The sequence below is a fragment of the Oncorhynchus clarkii genome, unplaced genomic scaffold, assembly GCF_045791955.1.
Source record: "Oncorhynchus clarkii lewisi isolate Uvic-CL-2024 unplaced genomic scaffold, UVic_Ocla_1.0 unplaced_contig_663_pilon_pilon, whole genome shotgun sequence".
NCBI classification, from domain to species: domain Eukaryota; kingdom Metazoa; phylum Chordata; class Actinopteri; order Salmoniformes; family Salmonidae; genus Oncorhynchus; species Oncorhynchus clarkii.
The window spans coordinates 425,845-445,740 of NW_027260890.1; the positions used below are offsets into that span (position 1 = coordinate 425,845).

The window sequence follows — 19,896 nt, forward strand, 5'->3', positions numbered from 1 at the left end:
CTGCTCTGGGGCTCTCCCTAGGCACAAACTCCAGGCTTCGACTTGAACTGACATTTACAGGCAAAGGTTCTGTAAATTTGCTTTTAAAATCTATATGCATGGCATTTCTGTTCCCCTCATTGATTTGAGGGTAAGTGAACCAAATAGATTTGTTAGTGGTTGTCAAATCACAGGCCCAAAAGTGATGCAATGCATGTAATAGTCATAGCAAATCCATCATAGGGGAAAAATAATACATTTCTAGGCAAGCAACATCCAACAAGGGAAGGCCAGAAATGACATTTATATCATGCCATGTAAAGGTTGAGTGTTCTAAAATCAGATTACTTTGTATTGGGCTTGTAATGTTCCCACACACCCTCTCCTACCATCATCAGGCACTGAATTGAACTGTAAAAACGTGGCAGCGACTGACATCTGTTGGATAGTGATGGAACTGTATGTTGTTGTGGTAATATCCCAGCCAGGGACAGCAGATTCCGATTGGACAGTTTTCGGGACAACATATTATGGATTAGATGCCCTTGGCCCTGCCCTAGTACTATCCTGACTTTATTCATCGAGTGATTCTTCACTGCATGTCAGACGGACCATTACATGCTGTCGAAGGCGAATTCCCTCCCGTTTTATTGCTTGTCAACGTTGTTGATTGTAGGCTAATCACGAGAGGATGTCCTGAATCAGAGTTCAACATAGGCACTGCTGTAACACTTGTGTTATTACTATGGTGATTTATGTGGCTTGTTGTAGTTCTTCGTGATATCGATCTTCTCTTCACTTGTAAATGTTATATTACCACTTTAAGGATAAACTTTTTCTAGACTTTTGGCTCCCTTCAAGTAAAAGAGCCGGAACATTTGGCTAACAAACTTAGTTTTTTTAATTTATTTTTTTAACCTTCATTTAAGTAGGCAAGTCAGTTAAGAATAAATGTATTAATGATGGCCTACCCCGGGCAAACCTGGACGACGCAGGGACTCCCAATCTCGGCCGGATGCAATACAGCCTGGACTCGGGTGTAGGACGCCTCTTGCACTAATATGCAGTGCCTTAGACCGCTGCGCCACTCAGGAGCCCAACATGCGTAAACATTCACCCAGAACAATGCAAATTTCCAATGTACAGCCCAGAAGTTATGCTACCATTATGTCAGATCGTGAAATGCGTGTTCAAATACATTTGTACCTGGCCAAATTATTAGAAGGCCTGAAAAACTAAAACTAAAAAAAAGTAGCAATATGCAATTCAGTTAGCCAAATGACCGGTTCTTTCATCCGATGCGATTCGGCTCTCGACGTTTCCCAAAAAGATCCGTTCAAAAAGAACCATTCGTTTGCGAACGACCCATCACTATATTATGTCAAATTGCAGCAACAGGTTTGAGCCTGATAAAGTTTTGTTTCTCAATTTATCGAGACTGCGGGCAGGGAATTAGTGTGAAAGAAAGGGAAGGGTAGCCTAAATAAATGGTGTCTGGTGTTTTTCAATTATTAACCTTTGTATTGATAAATAGGATATGGATTATAATTATTCCATAGATTATACATATTCTGCCCACGTGGTTGGCCATTGGTCGCCTCCAGGGAGCGCCCTACACCTGCCAGTGTCCACTGTACACGGTCACCTTTCATAGCACTAATGAATGACGTCGAACAATAACACCCTGCCCGCCTACCTTTCCCACCAACCGACTCACTGTTAATCGAAGCAGAAGTTTGACAGCTCAGCTTTTACCCCAGGCCGTCCTTTGAGAACGTACGGTTGCACTTCACTTTTGCCTTCGAAAGAAATTGTCACTCCCTTTTTCATGATCGACTACTGTAGAAGGGAAAGACAGGTAAATAGGATCTTTCTCGGCAGTCTATATGGAGCGCGCCATGTTATGAAGAATTCGATGAGTCGATAGTGTCACATATTTATTCTGTCTGGGGAGTTTATTCTGGACATTTGTATTGTTTTTAACGGGCGTGAATAGGGATATAACCATGTCGAGGGACCCTGAAGAAGTGAACAAGCTCACCGAAAGTACATACAAGGTAAACGACCGTATGAGACCATGTGTTGCTTGAGTCAATGTATTATAATTAACTGTGAATTAACCTTTATGAGATACCATAAATGGTCGGGCTTTCCCCGTGAAAACACCTCCCATATAAACACCTGCAATGTTGTTTTACTATGTAGGGTAATAACTTCCTCAGTTGCCTGAATTCCCGAAAGTGGTGTTGATAACAGGTTGCTCACTACTTGTGTCACCCAAATATTGTAGGCCTATAGCCAGAGAGACTAGATATACACTACATATACAAAAGTATGTGGACACCCCTTCAATTTAGTGGATTAGACTATTTCAGCCACACCCGTTGCCGACAGTTGAGCTGCCCCAGTCAACTGTAAGTGCTGTTATTGTGAAATGGAAACTTCAAGCTCAGCTACGAACTGGTAGGCCACAAAAGTTCACAGAACTGGACCACTGAAGCACGTAGCACATAAAAATCCTCTGTCCTCGGTTGCAACACTCACTACCGAGTTCCAAACTGCCTCTGGAAGCAACGTCAGCACGAGCTGTTCGATGTGAGCTTCATGAAATAGGTTTCCATGGCCAAGCAGCCGCCCCAAGCCTAAGCTTACCATCCACAATGTCAAACGTCGGCTGGAGTGGTGTAAAGTTTGTTTGCCATTGGACTCTGGAGCCGTGGAAACGCGTTCTCTGGAGTGATGAATCAAGCTTCACCATCTTGCAGACCGACGGACTAATCTGTGTTTGGTGGATGCCAGGAGAACACTACCTGCCCAAATGCATAGTGCCAGCTGTAAAGTTTGGTGGAGGAGGAATAATGGTCTGGGGCTGTTTTTCATGCATTGGGCTGGGCCCCTTCCCTTCCAGCGAAGGGAACTCTTAACCCTACAGCATACAATGACATTCTAGACGATTCTGTGCTTCCAACTTTGTGGCAACAGTTTGGGGAAGGCCCTTTCTGGTTTCAGCATGACAATGACCCCCGTGCACAAAGCGAGGTCCATACAGAAATAGTTTGTCGATGTTGGTGTGGAAAAACTTGACTGGCCTGCACAGAACCATGACCTCAACCCCATCGAACATCTTTGGGATGAATTGGAACGCCAACTGCGATTCAGGCCTAATTGCCCAATATCAGTGCCCGACCTCACTAATGCTCTTGTGGCTGAATGGAAGCAAGTCCCCGCAATAATGTTCCAACATCTAGTGGAAAGCCTTACCAGAAGTGGAGGCTGTTATAGCAGCGGTGGGGTGGAGACGGACTCCATATTATGCCCATGATTTTGGAATGAGATGTTCGATGAGCAGGTGTCAACATACTTTTGGTCATGAAGTGCACTATTGTACTATGCTATGCATGTACAGTAGACACACATGCCATAGGCTACTAAGAACATTATGTAGAGGATAGATTGGCAACTTTGAAGCAGGTGGGGTCCACAAAAAATGGAAACTCATGAGGGGCCGCAGTGGCTCATGGGTCTGCGTACCCACATCCATATCCACACATGCAGTCAGAGCGGCCCTAGCCAAAGATCATTTAAAAAAAGTTTGAGTTCATTTCCTGCAATTGTACACATTTTGCCATTGGGTGGGAGCAAATGTTTGCAGTATTTAATTATATCAGATGATAATCGAGTGACTGGCATAACAAGCGATCTGGTGATGCACAACCACATTTGGAGAATTGATCCGCAGGCCGCCAGTTGCCCATCCCTGATGTAGAGGCACAAAACATAATACTTCTGTTGTGAGAGTCTTCAGTTAGCCTACACCACTTGTGCCTAGCATCATTGAGCAGGCTTTCAAGTAGCCAACTGTCTACTTAAGACTGTAGCCTATACAGTTAAGTTCACTGTGATAATGAATAAGGGTTGTCCTAACTATACCCTTCTTCATAGTGTAGCCCAGCTGTGATGTATTGTCATGGTTTCATCGGCTACACTTGTCATTAGGCAGGGTCTGAGTCTGGGTGGTTATATAGAATAGACAGAATAGAAAGCATAATAGCAGAGAAGTACTCCCCCTCATTGTTTTCTCCACCACATTTAATCCTTTTTTATCCCATCATTAGTTCCCTAATGTCCATTGACCACACACCAGCTGTGTCAGTTAATGGCCTCTCATTTTGACAGATGAGTAGGTGGTATAAAATCTATTACTGGGAAAGCTGTCTTTTTTTGGGGAAAAACGGTTTCTTTCAGTCTCTGTTGTCTTGGGTCCCATTTTCTACATTTGAGTATCAGAAATGCTACTTAATGTTATATCAGAATACAATTACCCTAAGTGTTACAGTGTCCACATAAATGGATTCATTTGACATTTGTCAAAGCCATTGGAAAAACAGTTTTTAGTAGTCATACCCATTAATTAACCCCCTAGAGTCGATGTCCACACCCCCGCATAATAACAAAATCCCCATCAAAATCCGCCTGTTTAAGCCAGAGATATCTGGTGGCCGAGCTACAGCTGTGTTTGTCAGACCATGAGACATCCTGAAAATCGCTCTTCTCACAAAAACATCTGTAGTGTCTGAAAGGTTTGGCCTACAGATGAGACTCTCACGAACACGATGGTGTTCTTCGTTTATCTCAAGAATGCTTACAAGACTCGTCTGAATGTAACCTGTTACCAGTTAAAAAATGTATTTAAATGTATGGAATTATTTTAGTGCCCCAAAAAAAGGGGTTAAATATGGGTAAAAATATAATACCAATTATTTCCTGATCTTTCTTATATCTCTCAGATATAAGGACAGACACTTCAAAACAAACTTCCTTTTGATTTATTTTTCCATGTATTCAATGCGTTTCGATGGGCTAATAGCAGTAAGGCCAAATTCAGTGTTTCATCAAATATATATTTTTTGATACCTAAAGGGGTCCTAATATCAAATCAAGCTTTATTTATATAACACATTTCAGACAGGAATGCAACGCAATGCACTTCCCCCCCCCCCCCCCCCCCCCCCACACACACACCGGCTTAGACTCTTAAGGATTAATTAGCTATTACTGTGTATCTCACTCTGCTTGGTGTCAAGTGTTGCACCCTCACAGTGCACACACTCGACAGGTTGTTGAGTGATAGGGTGTGCGCTCTCTCTTTCTCTCTGCGATATGAAAGAAAGAAAGAAGGAACAAGTGGATGCCTTGATGTGCCTCTCACTGGCGTTGAAGTCCACCTCAGAGAGCAGTTAGACTTTGGTCCCCTGAGACAGTCAGAACAGGAACAGAACAGCCCCCCTTTAGCTCCTCTCTCTCCTTGAGGTGATGATGAAACGGAGGGAAAAGTGTCCACAGGTTTAATTATTTAGCTGCAGGGTTTGACTGTGGTAAGATTAGACAGCCTCCCTCTCCTACTCCAACATCCCCAGTTAGGTCTCAGTGGTAGGCAAGTCAACTGAGCTGCTCCTGACTGCTTATTAACATGGCCTTTATTCCTAATATGATGTGAGTACATGCAAAAGAGGATCGAAATGGTCCTATCTAAAATATTACCTGGGAGCCAAGCAGCATTATGCAGGATTTTATTTCCTTCTGAATAATAGAGACCTGCTTGAGCGTAGTAATGGATGAATTATAACCTGCCTCTGTATTATAACATACATACATAAAATAAGAAGTTTACTGCCAGATCAGTTGACTTACCAGTGAATTGCATACGGTCTACTTTTCATTGTGTAGTCTACTGTTTACTGTGTGACTGAATAGCCATAACATTCTACATTGCACTGGCTTCTCCTCCTGCTTTGTTCATAGACAAGACTGTACTGATATGCTACTATGGTTTTATATATCGTTTCCCGGATTCTTGGGTGTAACTCACCCGTATCTTTCCAAACCGTATGTAAACATGATGTAACAGGGCATGTCATTAATAAATAAGAAAGCTGTCATATAAGAGAGAAGAGAAGAAGTGTGTACAGGAAGATAGACCCCCGAGACAATGATCATGATACCACAGAGAATCAATTACATAGGATGATAACAGAGCTGACGTTACCAAGGATCCATATCAATCAAATCCATTGTCATTTTATTGAATGGAGGCTTCTGGGAAAATGAAGAAAATATGACAGAGACTTCTGAGAGAGAACTTGCATTCCGGATTTATTGAAATCAATTGGAGCTGTCAATAAAAAAAGCCTCTTGATATTGGAAATGATCTGTAAACATGCATAATAACATGCATCACTCTCTCGCTTTCTGATTCTCTTTTTTCTCTCCGTCTACTCCCATATTCTGTTTCCATTTGTGTTTCTTTCTCAGCCAGAGGAATGGCAGTGTTGCCATTGGAATGCAGATGAAAGCCAGAGTGTAGGCCTTGGTCAATCTCTGGTTAATCATTGGCTGCTTTGGTCATAGTCTGTAGAGCTAACTGTATTAGTTTAGTTTAGAGGTTATTAGTCACATGCACAGGTTAGCCGATGTAATTACAGGGTAAAGGGAAATTCTTAAGCTCCAACAGTGCAGGTCTAGAGAAGTGAATGGGGCAATAACACAAATTATAATATACACTTATTTACCACTGTAACAATGATAAATGTCCGTGGGGGCGGCAGGGTAGCCTAGTGGTTAGAGCATTGGACTAGTAACTGAAAGGTTGCAAGTTTGAATCCCCGAGCTGACAAGGTACAAATCTGTCGTTCTGCCCCTGAACAGGCAGTTAACCCACTGTTCCTAGGCCGTCATTGAAAATAAGAATTTGTTCTTAACTGACTTGCCTAGTTAAATAAAGGTAATTAAAAAAAAAAAAAGTAGCTGACTAGTGGTGGCTGTTCAGCAACCTGATGGTCTGGGGGTAGAAGCTATTGGCCAGTGTGTCAGTTTTAGCCAAGATGCTCTTATACAGAGTGATGTAAGGGTAGGCAATGTGCCTACCCTCTGAGTCCCACCCTCTGTAGGCGTGTGAATGGTGTACCTACTCACTCACTCACTCACTCACTCACTCACTCACTAACAAACACTAAAGAGAGAAAGTGAGAAAAGGCTGAGAATATCTCATGTTGATGTGACAGTGACCCCATTTAACCCAACTACCCATCTTCTCTCCTCTTCCCAGAATGTAATGGAACAGTTCAACCCTGGGCTCAGGAACCTGGTCAACCTGGGGAAGAGCTATGAGAAATCAGTGGCAGGTGAGCAGCCGTCTTATTGCTGAACTGTCCTGTTCTGTATTCTATTGCCATGGCAGGTTACTTGGTTACCAGAACGTGTCTCTGACCAACATTTATCTTCAGTTATCTCATGCATTAGTCATAGAGGGGTTCACTGTTGAAAGATCTATTATGTGTATAATAAACAGTAGGTCTGATTTTAAATTCAGGGTGCTTGTGTAGTAGTTATTTTACACTCTGCATTTCCACATTTAGTAAAGCCATACTTGTTTTTTTACAGCGATGAGCCTGGCTGGAAAGGTGTACTTTGATGCGGTCTCTAAGATCGGAGAGAATGCTGCGGTCTCTCCTGTCTCCAGGGAGTTGGGTAAGTCTTACCTCCCTGGCCATGTTACAGTCCATATCTGAACGTCTCAGATTTAACTCTATTGAGAACCTTGGTCGACCTCTTTTGGATCTCTTATTGATCTTTGTAGATTCATCACCTGTCCCCTTGGCGAGGGGGATGGTGCCAATAGTCCCTCCCATCCCAATGCCTCCCTCAAACCCAGCTGTGGAGCTGAGCTTTGGCTGGACTGTACTGTATGTACATGAGTTCTACTCCAACGTGGTCACCAGCCAGACAATAGCTCCAGTAAAGTGGCACCCATACACCTAAAATATACTACACGTCCAACGGGGATTCAATCCCATGGAGGAAAACTGCACTGATTTGACTTGCTCTGCCCAGTGATCACACCAATACACTTTAGCACAGCAAGGATCCACATCTGTCCCCTGAATCTGGATGCTCATTTGCAGCCCAGCGTGTGTGTGTGTGTGTGTGTGTGTGTGTGTGTGTGTGTGTGTGTGTGTGTGTGTGTGTGTGTGTGTGTGTGTGTGTGTCTGTCTGTCTGTGGTACTGTCTGGGCTTCCCTGCTGCGCTGGGGAAAGCTGCTGATTAAATCCTGCTGCACAGTAAGACTGAGCTATACTTGTTTTCCTACATTATCAGGACCTCAATGTCCTATCAATTCACCTGAATGTCCTGAATTTGTTCAAATGCTATTTTAAGCTTAAGGGTTAGGGGTTTTGGGGTTAGGGGTTTTGGGGTTAGGTGTTAGGAAAATAGGATTTTTAATGATCACATTTGTACACTCCAAAAAGTCCAGAAATGTCATGAAAGCTGTGTGTGTGTGTCATGTTTTCCATTAGCTGGTAATTGCTGGCTTTTGGCCAATAAAATAAATGAAAAGACAATAAATAAAATTGTTGCTGGCCAAATTGACAGGGAGAAAGAACAATATTCAGTATTCATTTTTATTGGTGGAAATACCAGTCCATGTAAACACATTTGATGTCATGCTTGTTAGTTTACAGGTTGATTTGCATAATTTAGTTGATTTAAATTGGTGCGTGTGTATTTTCGCTAGTGGTTATGTGGGCTATCGTATTTATCCAACACAACTGTCACACACGAGCAGCATACAGAACCTATTTTGAGTGGAATTTCTGCTGCAGTTCCTCAGCTGGTTGCTGCTGGAGTAAAACCTTAGCTGTGGGATGTAGGGGTGCTGCAGCACCTCAGCTGGTTGCTGCTGGAGTAAAACCATAGCTGTGGGATGTAGGGGTGCTGCAGCACCTCAGCTGGTTGCTGCTGGAGTAAAACCATAGCTGTGGGATGTAGGGGTGATGCAGCACCTCAGCTGGTTGCTGCTGGAGTAAAACCATAGCTGTGGGATGTAGGGGTGCTGCAGCACCTCAGCTGGTTGCTGCTGGAGTAAAACCATAGCTGTGGGATGTAGGGGTGATGCAGCACCTCAGCTGGTTGCTGCTGGAGTAAAACCATAGCTGTGGGATGTAGGGGTGATGCAGCACCTCAGCTGGTTGCTGCTGGAGTAAAACCATAGCTGTGGGATGTAGGGGTGATGCAGCACCTCAGCTGGTTGCTGCTGGAGTAAAACCATAGCTGTGGGATGTAGGGGTGCTGCAGCACCTCAGCTGGTTGCTGCTGGAGTAAAACCATAGCTGTAGGATGTAGGGGTGATGCAGCACCTCAGCTGGTTGCTGCTGGAGTAAAACCATAGCTGTGGGATGTAGGGGTGATGCAGCACCTCAGCTGGTTGCTGCTGGAGTAAAACCATAGCTGTGGGATGTAGGGGTGCTGCAGCACCTCAGCTGGTTGCTGCGGGAGTAAAACCATAGCTGTGGGATGTAGGGGTGCTGCAGCACCTCAGCTGGTTGCTGCTGGAGTAAAACCATAGCTGTGGGATGTAGGGGTGCTGCAGCACCTCAGCTGGTTGCTGCTGGAGTAAAACCATAGCTGTGGGATGTAGGGGTGCTGCAGCACCTCATCTGGTTGCTGCTGGAGTAAAACCATAGCTGTGGGATGTAGGGGTGCTGCAGCACCTCAGCTGGTTGCTGCGGGAGTAAAACCATAGCTGTGGGATGTAGGGGTGATGCAGCACCTCAGCTGGTTGCTGCTGGAGTAAAACCATAGCTGTGGGATGTAGGGGTGATGCAGCACCTCAGCTGGTTGCTGCTGGAGTAAAACCATATCTGTGGGATGTAGGGGTGCTGCAGCACCTCAGCTGGTTGCTGCTGGAGTAAAACCATAGCTGTGGGATGTAGGGGTGCTGCAGCACCTCAGCTGGTTGCTGCTGGAGTAAAACCATAGCTGTGGGATGTAGGGGTGCTGCATCACCTCGGCTGGTTGCTGCTGGAGTAAAACCATAGCTGTGGGATGTAGGGGTGCTGCAGCACCTCTGCTGGTTGCTGCTGGAGTAAAACCATAGCTGTGGGGTGTAGGGGTGCTGCAGCAGCACCTCTGCTGGTTGCTGCGGGAGTAAAACCATAGCTGTGGGATGTAGGGGTGCTGCAGCACCTCAGCTGGTTGCTGCTGGAGTAAAACCATAGCTGTGGGATGTAGGGGTGCTGCAGCACCTCAGCTGGTTGCTTCTGGAGTAAAACCATAACTGTGGGATGTAGGGGTGATGCAGCACCTCAGCTGGTTGCTGCTGGAGTAAAACCATAGCTGTGGGATGTAGGGGTGATGCAGCACCTCAGCTGGTTGCTGCTGGAGTAAAACCATAGCTGTGGGATGTAGGGGTGCTGCAGTACCTCAGCTGGTTGCTGCTGGAGTAAAACCATAGCTGTGGGATGTAGGGGTGCTGCAGCACCTCAGCTGGTTGCTGCTGGAGTAAAACCATAGCTGTGGGATGTAGGGGTGCTGCAGCACCTCAGCTGGTTGCTACTGGAGTAAAACCATAGCTGTGGGATGTAGGGGTGCTGCAGCACCTCAGCTGGTTGCTGCTGGAGTAAAACCATAGCTGTGGGATGTAGGGGTGCTGCAGCACCTCAGCTGGTTGCTGCTGGAGTAAAACCATAGCTGTGGGATGTAGGGGTGCTGCAGCACCTCAGCTGGTTGCTGCTGGAGTAAAACCATAGCTGTGGGATGTAGGGGTGCTGCAGCACCTCAGCTGGTTGCTGCTGGAGTAAAACCATAGCTGTGGGATGTAGGGGTGATGCAGCACCTCAGCTGGTTGCTGCTGGAGTAAAACCATAGCTGTGGGATGTAGGGGTGCTGCAGCACCTCAGCTGGTTGCTGCTGGAGTAAAACCATAGCTGTGGGATGTAGGGGTGCTGCATCACCTCGGCTGGTTGCTGCTGGAGTAAAACCATAGCTGTGGGATGTAGGGGTGCTGCAGCACCTCTGCTGGTTGCTGCTGGAGTAAAACCATAGCTGTGGGGTGTAGGGGTGCTGCAGCAGCACCTCTGCTGGTTGCTGCGGGAGTAAAACCATAGCTGTGGGATGTAGGGGTGCTGCAGCACCTCAGCTGGTTGCTGCTGGAGTAAAACCATAGCTGTGGGATGTAGGGGTGATGCAGCACCTCAGCTGGTTGCTGCTGGAGTAAAACCATAGCTGTGGGATGTAGGGGTGCTGCAGCACCTCAGCTGGTTGCTGCTGGAGTAAAACCATAGCTGTGGGATGTAGGGGTGCTGCAGCACCTCAGCTGGTTGCTGCTGGAGTAAAACCATAGCTGTGGGATGTAGGGGTGCTGCAGCACCTCAGCTGGTTGCTGCTGGAGTAAAACCATAGCTGTGGGATGTAGGGGTGCTGCAGCACCTCAGCTGGTTGCTGCTGGAGTAAAACCATAGCTGTGGGATGTAGGGGTGCTGCAGCACCTCAGCTGGTTGCTGCTGGAGTAAAACCATAGCTGTGGGATGTAGGGGTGCTGCAGCACCTCAGCTGGTTGCTGCTGGAGTAAAACCATAGCTGTGGGATGTAGGGGTGCTGCAGCACCTCAGCTGGTTGCTGCTGGAGTAAAACCATAGCTGTGGGATGTAGGGGTGCTGCAGCACCTCAGCTGGTTGCTGCTGGAGTAAAACCATAGCTGTGGGATGTAGGGGTGCTGCAGCACCTCAGCTGGTTGCTGCTGGAGTAAAACCATAGCTGTGGGATGTAGGGGTGCTGCAGCACCTCAGCTGGTTGCTGCTGGAGTAAAACCATAGCTGTGGGATGTAGGGGTGCTGCAGCACCTCAGCTGGTTGCTGCTGGAGTAAAACCATAGCTGTGGGATGTAGGGGTGCTGCAGCACCTCAGCTGGTTGCTGCTGGAGTAAAACCATAGCTGTGGGATGTAGGGGTGATGCAGCACCTCAGCTGGTTGCTGCTGGAGTAAAACCATAGCTGTGGGATGTAGGGGTGCTGCAGCACCTCAGCTGGTTGCTGCTGGAGTAAAACCATAGCTGTGGGATGTAGGGGTGCTGCAGCACCTCAGCTGGTTGCTGCTGGAGTAAAACCATAGCTGTGGGATGTAGGGGTGATGCAGCACCTCAGCTGGTTGCTGCTGGAGTAAAACCATAGCTGTGGGATGTAGGGGTGCTGCAGCACCTCAGCTGGTTGCTGCTGGAGTAAAACCATAGCTGTGGGATGTAGGGGTGCTGCAGCACCTCAGCTGGTTGCTGCTGGAGTAAAACCATAGCTGTGGGATGTAGGGGTGCTGCAGCACCTCAGCTGGTTGCTGCTGGAGTAAAACCATAGCTGTGGGATGTAGGGGTGCTGCAGCACCTCAGCTGGTTGCTGCTGGAGTAAAACCATAGCTGTGGGATGTAGGGGTGCTGCAGCACCTCAGCTGGTTGCTGCTGGAGTAAAACCATAGCTGTGGGATGTAGGGGTGCTGCAGCACCTCAGCTGGTTGCTGCTGGAGTAAAACCATAGCTGTGGGATGTAGGGGTGCTGCAGCACCTCAGCTGGTTGCTGCTGGAGTAAAACCATAGCTGTGGGATGTAGGGGTGCTGCAGCACCTCAGCTGGTTGCTGCTGGAGTAAAACCATAGCTGTGGGATGTAGGGGTGCTGCAGCACCTCAGCTGGTTGCTGCTGGAGTAAAACCATAGCTGTGGGATGTGGGATGTCGGGGTGCTGCAGCACCTCAGCTGGTTGCTGCTGGAGTAAAACCATAGCTGTGGGATGTAGGGGTGCTGCAGCACCTCAGCTGGTTGCTGCTGGAGTAAAACCATAGCTGTGGGATGTAGGGGTGCTGCAGCACCTCAGCTGGTTGCTGCTGGAGTAAAACCATAGCTGTGGGATGTAGGGGTGCTGCAGCACCTCAGCTGGTTGCTGCTGGAGTAAAACCATAGCTGTGGGATGTAGGGGTGCTGCAGCACCTCAGCTGGTTGCTGCTGGAGTAAAACCATAGCTGTGGGATGTAGGGGTGCTGCAGCACCTCAGCTGGTTGCTGCTGGAGTAAAACCATAGCTGTGGGATGTAGGGGTGCTGCAGCACCTCAGCTGGTTGCTGCTGGAGTAAAACCATAGCTGTGGGATGTAGGGGTGCTGCAGCACCTCAGCTGGTTGCTGCTGGAGTAAAACCATAGCTGTGGGATGTAGGGGTGCTGCAGCACCTCAGCTGGTTGCTGCTGGAGTAAAACCATAGCTGTGGGATGTAGGGGTGCTGCAGCACCTCAGCTGGTTGCTGCTGGAGTAAAACCATAGCTGTGGGATGTAGGGGTGCTGCAGCACCTCAGCTGGTTGCTGCTGGAGTAAAACCATAGCTGTGGGATGTAGGGGTGCTGCAGCACCTCAGCTGGTTGCTGCTGGAGTAAAACCATAGCTGTGGGATGTAGGGGTGCTGCAGCACCTCAGCTGGTTGCTGCTGGAGTAAAACCATAGCTGTGGGATGTAGGGGTGCTGCAGCACCTCAGCTGGTTGCTGCTGGAGTAAAACCATAGCTGTGGGATGTAGGGGTGCTGCAGCACCTCAGCTGGTTGCTGCTGGAGTAAAACCATAGCTGTGGGATGTAGGGGTGCTGCAGCACCTCAGCTGGTTGCTGCTGGAGTAAAACCATAGCTGTGGGATGTAGGGGTGATGCAGCACCTCAGCTGGTTGCTGCTGGAGTAAAACCATAGCTGTGGGATGTAGGGGTGATGCAGCACCTCAGCTGGTTGCTGCTGGAGTAAAACCATAGCTGTGGGATGTAGGGGTGATGCAGCACCTCAGCTGGTTGCTGCTGGAGTAAAACCATAGCTGTGGGATGTAGGGGTGCTGCAGCACCTCAGCTGGTTGCTGCTGGAGTAAAACCATAGCTGTGGGATGTAGGGGTGCTGCAGCACCTCAGCTGGTTGCTGCTGGAGTAAAACCATAGCTGTGGGATGTAGGGGTGCTGCAGCACCTCAGCTGGTTGCTGCTGGAGTAAAACCATAGCTGTGGGATGTAGGGGTGATGCAGCACCTCAGCTGGTTGCTGCTGGAGTAAAACCATAGCTGTGGGATGTAGGGGTGCTGCAGCACCTCAGCTGGTTGCTGCTGGAGTAAAACCATAGCTGTGGGATGTAGGGGTGCTGCAGCACCTCAGCTGGTTGCTGCTGGAGTAAAACCATAGCTGTGGGATGTAGGGGTGCTGCAGCACCTCAGCTGGTTGCTGCTGGAGTAAAACCATAGCTGTGGGATGTAGGGGTGCTGCAGCACCTCAGCTGGTTGCTGCTGGAGTAAAACCATAGCTGTGGGATGTAGGGGTGCTGCAGCACCTCAGCTGGTTGCTGCTGGAGTAAAACCATAGCTGTGGGATGTAGGGGTGCTGCAGCACCTCAGCTGGTTGCTGCTGGAGTAAAACCATAGCTGTGGGATGTAGGGGTGCTGCAGCACCTCAGCTGGTTGCTGCTGGAGTAAAACCATAGCTGTGGGATGTAGGGGTGCTGCAGCACCTCAGCTGGTTGCTGCTGGAGTAAAACCATAGCTGTGGGATGTAGGGGTGCTGCAGCACCTCAGCTGGTTGCTGCTGGAGTAAAACCATAGCTGTGGGATGTAGGGGTGCTGCAGCACCTCAGCTGGTTGCTGCTGGAGTAAAACCATAGCTGTGGGATGTAGGGGTGCTGCAGCACCTCAGCTGGTTGCTGCTGGAGTAAAACCATAGCTGTGGGATGTAGGGGTGCTGCAGCACCTCAGCTGGTTGCTGCTGGAGTAAAACCATAGCTGTGGGATGTAGGGGTGCTGCAGCACCTCAGCTGGTTGCTGCTGGAGTAAAACCATAGCTGTGGGATGTAGGGGTGCTGCAGCACCTCAGCTGGTTGCTGCGGGAGTAAAACCATAGCTGTGGGATGTAGGGGTGCTGCAGCACCTCAGCTGGTTGCTGCTGGAGTAAAACCATAGCTGTGGGATGTAGGGGTGCTGCAGCACCTCAGCTGGTTGCTGCTGGAGTAAAACCATAGCTGTGGGATGTAGGGGTGCTGCAGCACCTCAGCTGGTTGCTGCTGGAGTAAAACCATAGCTGTGGGATGTAGGGGTGCTGCAGCACCTCAGCTGGTTGCTGCTGGAGTAAAACCATAGCTGTGGGATGTAGGGGTGCTGCAGCACCTCAGCTGGTTGCTGCTGGAGTAAAACCATAGCTGTGGGATGTAGGGGTGCTGCAGCACCTCAGCTGGTTGCTGCTGGAGTAAAACCATAGCTGTGGGATGTAGGGGTGCTGCAGCACCTCAGCTGGTTGCTGCTGGAGTAAAACCATAGCTGTGGGATGTAGGGGTGCTGCAGCACCTCAGCTGGTTGCTGCTGGAGTAAAACCATAGCTGTGGGATGTAGGGGTGCTGCAGCACCTCAGCTGGTTGCTGCTGGAGTAAAACCATAGCTGTGGGATGTAGGGGTGCTGCAGCACCTCTGCTGGTTGCTGCTGGAGTAAAACCATAGCTGTGGGATGTAGGGGTGCTGCATCACCTCGGCTGGTTGCTGCTGGAGTAAAACCATATCTGTGGGATGTAGGGGTGCTGCAGCACCTCAGCTGGTTGCTGCTGGAGTAAAACCATAGCTGTGGGATGTAGGGGTGCTGCAGCACCTCAGCTGGTTGCTGCTGGAGTAAAACCATAGCTGTGGGATGTAGGGGTGCTGCAGCACCTCGGCTGGTTGCTGCTGGAGTAAAACCATAGCTGTGGGATGTAGGGGTGCTGCAGCACCTCTGCTGGTTGCTGCTGGAGTAAAACCATAGCTGTGGGGTGTAGGGGTGCTGCAGCAGCACCTCTGCTGGTTGCTGCTGGAGTAAAACCATAGCTGTGGGATGTAGGGGTGCTGCAGCACCTCAGCTGGTTGCTGCTGGAGTAAAACCATAGCTGTGGGATGTAGGGGTGCTGCAGTACCTCAGCTGGTTGCTGCTGGAGTAAAACCATAGCTGTGGGATGTAGGGGTGCTGCAGCACCTCAGCTGGTTGCTGCGGGAGTAAAACCATAGCTGTGGGATGTAGAGGTGCTGCAGCACCTCAGCTGGTTGCTGCTGGAGTAAAACCATAGCTGTGGGATGTAGAGGTGCTGCAGCACCTCAGCTGGTTGCTGCTGGAGTAAAACCATAGCTGTGGGATGTAGGGGTGCTGCAGCACCTCAGCTGGTTGCTGCTGGAGTAAAACCATAGCTGTGGGATGTAGGGGTGCTGCAGCACCTCAGCTGGTTGCTGCTGGAGTAAAACCATAGCTGTGGGATGTAGGGGTGCTGCAGCACCTCAGCTGGTTGCTGCTGGAGTAAAACCATAGCTGTGGGATGTAGGGGTGCTGCAGCACCTCAGCTGGTTGCTGCTGGAGTAAAACCATAGCTGTGGGATGTAGGGGTGCTGCAGCACCTCAGCTGGTTGCTACTGGAGTAAAACCATAGCTGTGGGATGTAGGGGTGCTGCAGCACCTCAGCTGGTTGCTGCTGGAGTAAAACCATAGCTGTGGGATGTAGGGGTGATGCAGCACCTCAGCTGGTTGCTGCTTATGTAAAACCATAGCTGTGGGATCTAGGGGTGCTGCAGCACCTCAGCTGGTTGCTGCTGGAGTAAAACCATAGCTGTGGGATGTAGGGGTGCTGCAGCACCTCAGCTGGTTGCTGCTGGAGTAAAACCATAGCTGTGGGATGTAGGGGTGCTGCAGCACCTCAGCTGGTTGCTGCTGGAGTAAAACCATAGCTGTGGGATGTAGGGGTGATGCAGCACCTCAGCTGGTTGCTGCTGGAGTAAAACCATAGCTGTGGGATGTAGGGGTGCTGCAGCACCTCAGCTGGTTGCTGCTGGAGTAAAACCATAGCTGTGGGATGTAGGGGTGCTGCAGCACCTCAGCTGGTTGCTGCTGGAGTAAAACCATAGCTGTGGGATGTAGGGGTGATGCAGCACCTCAGCTGGTTGCTGCTGGAGTAAAACCATAGCTGTGGGATGTAGGGGTGCTGCAGCACCTCAGCTGGTTGCTGCTGGAGTAAAACCATAGCTGTGGGATGTAGGGGTGCTGCAGCACCTCAGCTGGTTGCTGCTGGAGTAAAACCATAGCTGTGGGATGTAGGGGTGCTGCAGCACCTCAGCTGGTTGCTGCTGGAGTAAAACCATAGCTGTGGGATGTAGGGGTGATGCAGCACCTCAGCTGGTTGCTGCTGGAGTAAAATCATAGCTGTGGGATGTAGGGGTGCTGCAGCACCTCAGCTGGTTGCTGCGGGAGTAAAACCATAGCTGTGGGATGTAGGGGTGCTGCAACACCTCAGCTGGTTGCTGCTGGAGTAAAACCATAGCTGTGGGATGTAGGGGTGCTGCAGCACCTCAGCTGGTTGCTGCTGGAGTAAAACCATAGCTGTGGGATGTAGGGGTGCTGCAGCACCTCAGCTGGTTGCTGCTGGAGTAAAACCATAGCTGTGGGATGTAGGGGTGCTGCAGCACCTCAGCTGGTTGCTGCTGGAGTAAAACCATAGCTGTGGGATGTAAGGGTGCTGCAGCACCTCAGCTGGTTGCTGCTGGAGTAAAACCATAGCTGTGGGATGTAGGGGTGATGCAGCACCTCAGCTGGTTGCTGCTGGAGTAAAACCATAGCTGTGGGATGTAGGGGTGCTGCAGCACCTCAGCTGGTTGCTGCTGGAGTAAAACCATAGCTGTGGGATGTAGGGGTGCTGCAGCACCTCAGCTGGTTGCTGCGGGAGTAAAACCATAGCTGTGGGATGTAGGGGTGATGCAGCACCTCAGCTGGTTGCTGCTGGAGTAAAACCATAGCTGTGGGATGTAGGGGTGCTGCAGCACCTCAGCTGGTTGCTGCTGGAGTAAAACCATAGCTGTGGGATGTAGGGGTGCTGCAGCACCTCAGCTGGTTGCTGCTGGAGTAAAACCATAGCTGTGGGATGTAGGGGTGCTGCAGCACCTCAGCTGGTTGCTGCTGGAGTAAAACCATAGCTGTGGGATGTAGGGGTGCTGCAGCACCTCAGCTGGTTGCTGCTGGAGTAAAACCATAGCTGTGGGATGTAGGGGTGCTGCAGCACCTCAGCTGGTTGCTGCTGGAGTAAAACCATAGCTGTGGGATGTAGGGGTGCTGCAGCACCTCAGCTGGTTGCTGCTGGAGTAAAACCATAGCTGTGGGATGTAGGGGTGATGCAGCACCTCAGCTGGTTGCTGCGGGAGTAAAACCATAGCTGTGGGATGTAGGGGTGCTGCAGCACCTCAGCTGGTTGCTGCTGGAGTAAAACCATAGCTGTGGGATGTAGGGGTGATGCAGCACCTCAGCTGGTTGCTGCTGGAGTAAAACCATAGCTGTGGGATGTAGGGGTGCTGCAGCACCTCAGCTAGTTGCTGCTGGAGTAAAACCATAGCTGTGGGATGTAGGGGTGCTGCAGCACCTCAGCTGGTTGCTGCTGGAGTAAAACCATAGCTGTGGGATGTAGGGGTGATGCAGCACCTCAGCTGGTTGCTGCTGGAGTAAAACCATAGCTGTGGGATGTAGGGGTGATGCAGCACCTCAGCTAGTTGCTGCTGGAGTAAAACCATAGCTGTGGGATGTAGGGGTGATGCAGCACCTCAGCTAGTTGCTGCTGGAGTAAAACCATAGCTGTGGGATGTAGGGGTGCTGCAGCACCTCAGCTGGTTGCTGCTGGAGTAAAACCATAGCTGTGGGATGTAGGGGTGATGCAGCACCTCAGCTGGTTGCTGCTGGAGTAAAACCATAGCTGTGGGATGTAGGGGTGATGCAGCACCTCAGCTAGTTGCTGCTGGAGTAAAACCATAGCTGTGGGATGTAGGGGTGCTGCAGCACCTCAGCTGGTTGCTGCTGGAGTAAAACCATAGCTGTGGGATGTAGGGGTGCTGCATCACCTCAGCTGGTTGCTGCTGGAGTAAAACCATAGCTGTGGGATGTAGGGGTGATGCAGCACCTCAGCTGGTTGCTGCTGGAGTAAAACCATAGCTGTGGGATGTAGGGGTGCTGCAGCACCTCAGCTGGTTGCTGCTGGAGTAAAACCATAGCTGTGGGATGTAGGGGTGCTGCAGCACCTCAGCTGGTTGCTGCTGGAGTAAAACCATAGCTGTGGGATGTAGGGGTGCTGCAGCACCTCAGCTGGTTGCTGCTGGAGTAAAACCATAGCTGTGGGGTGTAGGGGTGCTGCAGCACCTCAGCTGGTTGCTGCTGGAGTAAAACCATAGCTGTGGGGTGTAGGGGTGCTGCAGCACCTCAGCTGGTTGCTGCTGGAGTAAAACCATAGCTGTGGGATGTAGGGGTGATGCAGCACCTCAGCTGGTTGCTGCTGGAGTAAAACCATAGCTGTGGGGTGTAAGGGTGCTGCAGCACCTCAGCTGGTTGCTACTGGAGTAAAACCATAGCTGTGGGATGTAGGGGTGCTGCAGCACCTCAGCTGGTTGCTACTGGAGTAAAACCATAGCTGTGGGATGTAGGGGTGCTGCAGCACCTCAGCTGGTTGCTGCTGGAGTAAAACCATAGCTGTGGGATGTAGGGGTGATGCAGCACCTCAGCTGGTTGCTGCTGGAGTAAAACCATAGCTGTGGGATGTAGGGGTGCTGCAGCACCTCAGCTGGTTGCTGCTGGAGTAAAACCATAGCTGTGGGATGTAGGGGTGATGCAGCACCTCAGCTGGTTGCTACTGGAGTAAAACCATAGCTGTGGGATGTAGGGGTGCTGCAGTTCCTCAGCTGGTTGCTGCTGGAGTAAAACCTTAGCTGTGGGATGTAGGGGTGCTGCAGCACCTCAGCTGGTTGCTGCTGGAGTAAAACCATAGCTGTGGGATGTAGGGGTGATGCAGCACCTCAGCTGGTTGCTGCTGGAGTAAAACCATAACTGTGGGATGTAGGGGTGATGCAGCACCTCAGCTGGTTGCTGCTGGAGTAAAACCATAGCTGTGGGATGTAGGGGTGATGCAGCACCTCAGCTGGTTGCTGCTGGAGTAAAACCATAGCTGTGGGATGTAGGGGTGATGCAGCACCTCAGCTGGTTGCTGCTGGAGTAAAACCATAGCTGTGGGATGTAGGGGTGCTGCAGCACCTCAGCTGGTTGCTGCTGGAGTAAAACC

General features: G+C 49.9%; 1 protein-coding gene across 2 annotated transcripts in view; it reads left to right on the forward strand.

Moving 5' to 3' along the window:
* Positions 1 to 1,673: 1,673 nt before the first annotated feature.
* Positions 1,674 to 19,896, forward strand: part of LOC139402129 (BAR/IMD domain-containing adapter protein 2-like 1) — a 92,886-nt gene continuing 74,663 nt past the window's right edge. Inside the window, exons 1-4 of one of the 2 annotated variants that reach the window (XM_071146204.1) lie at positions 1,714 to 1,837; positions 1,976 to 2,036; positions 7,085 to 7,160; positions 7,420 to 7,506. In XM_071146204.1, the coding sequence (XP_071002305.1) occupies positions 1,986 to 2,036; positions 7,085 to 7,160; positions 7,420 to 7,506 (214 nt within the window). In that variant the 5' untranslated portion in view covers positions 1,714 to 1,837; positions 1,976 to 1,985. Of the gene's footprint in view, positions 2,037 to 7,084; positions 7,161 to 7,419; positions 7,507 to 19,896 lie in introns of both variants that reach the window. The other variant, XM_071146203.1, reaches the window with a different exon arrangement.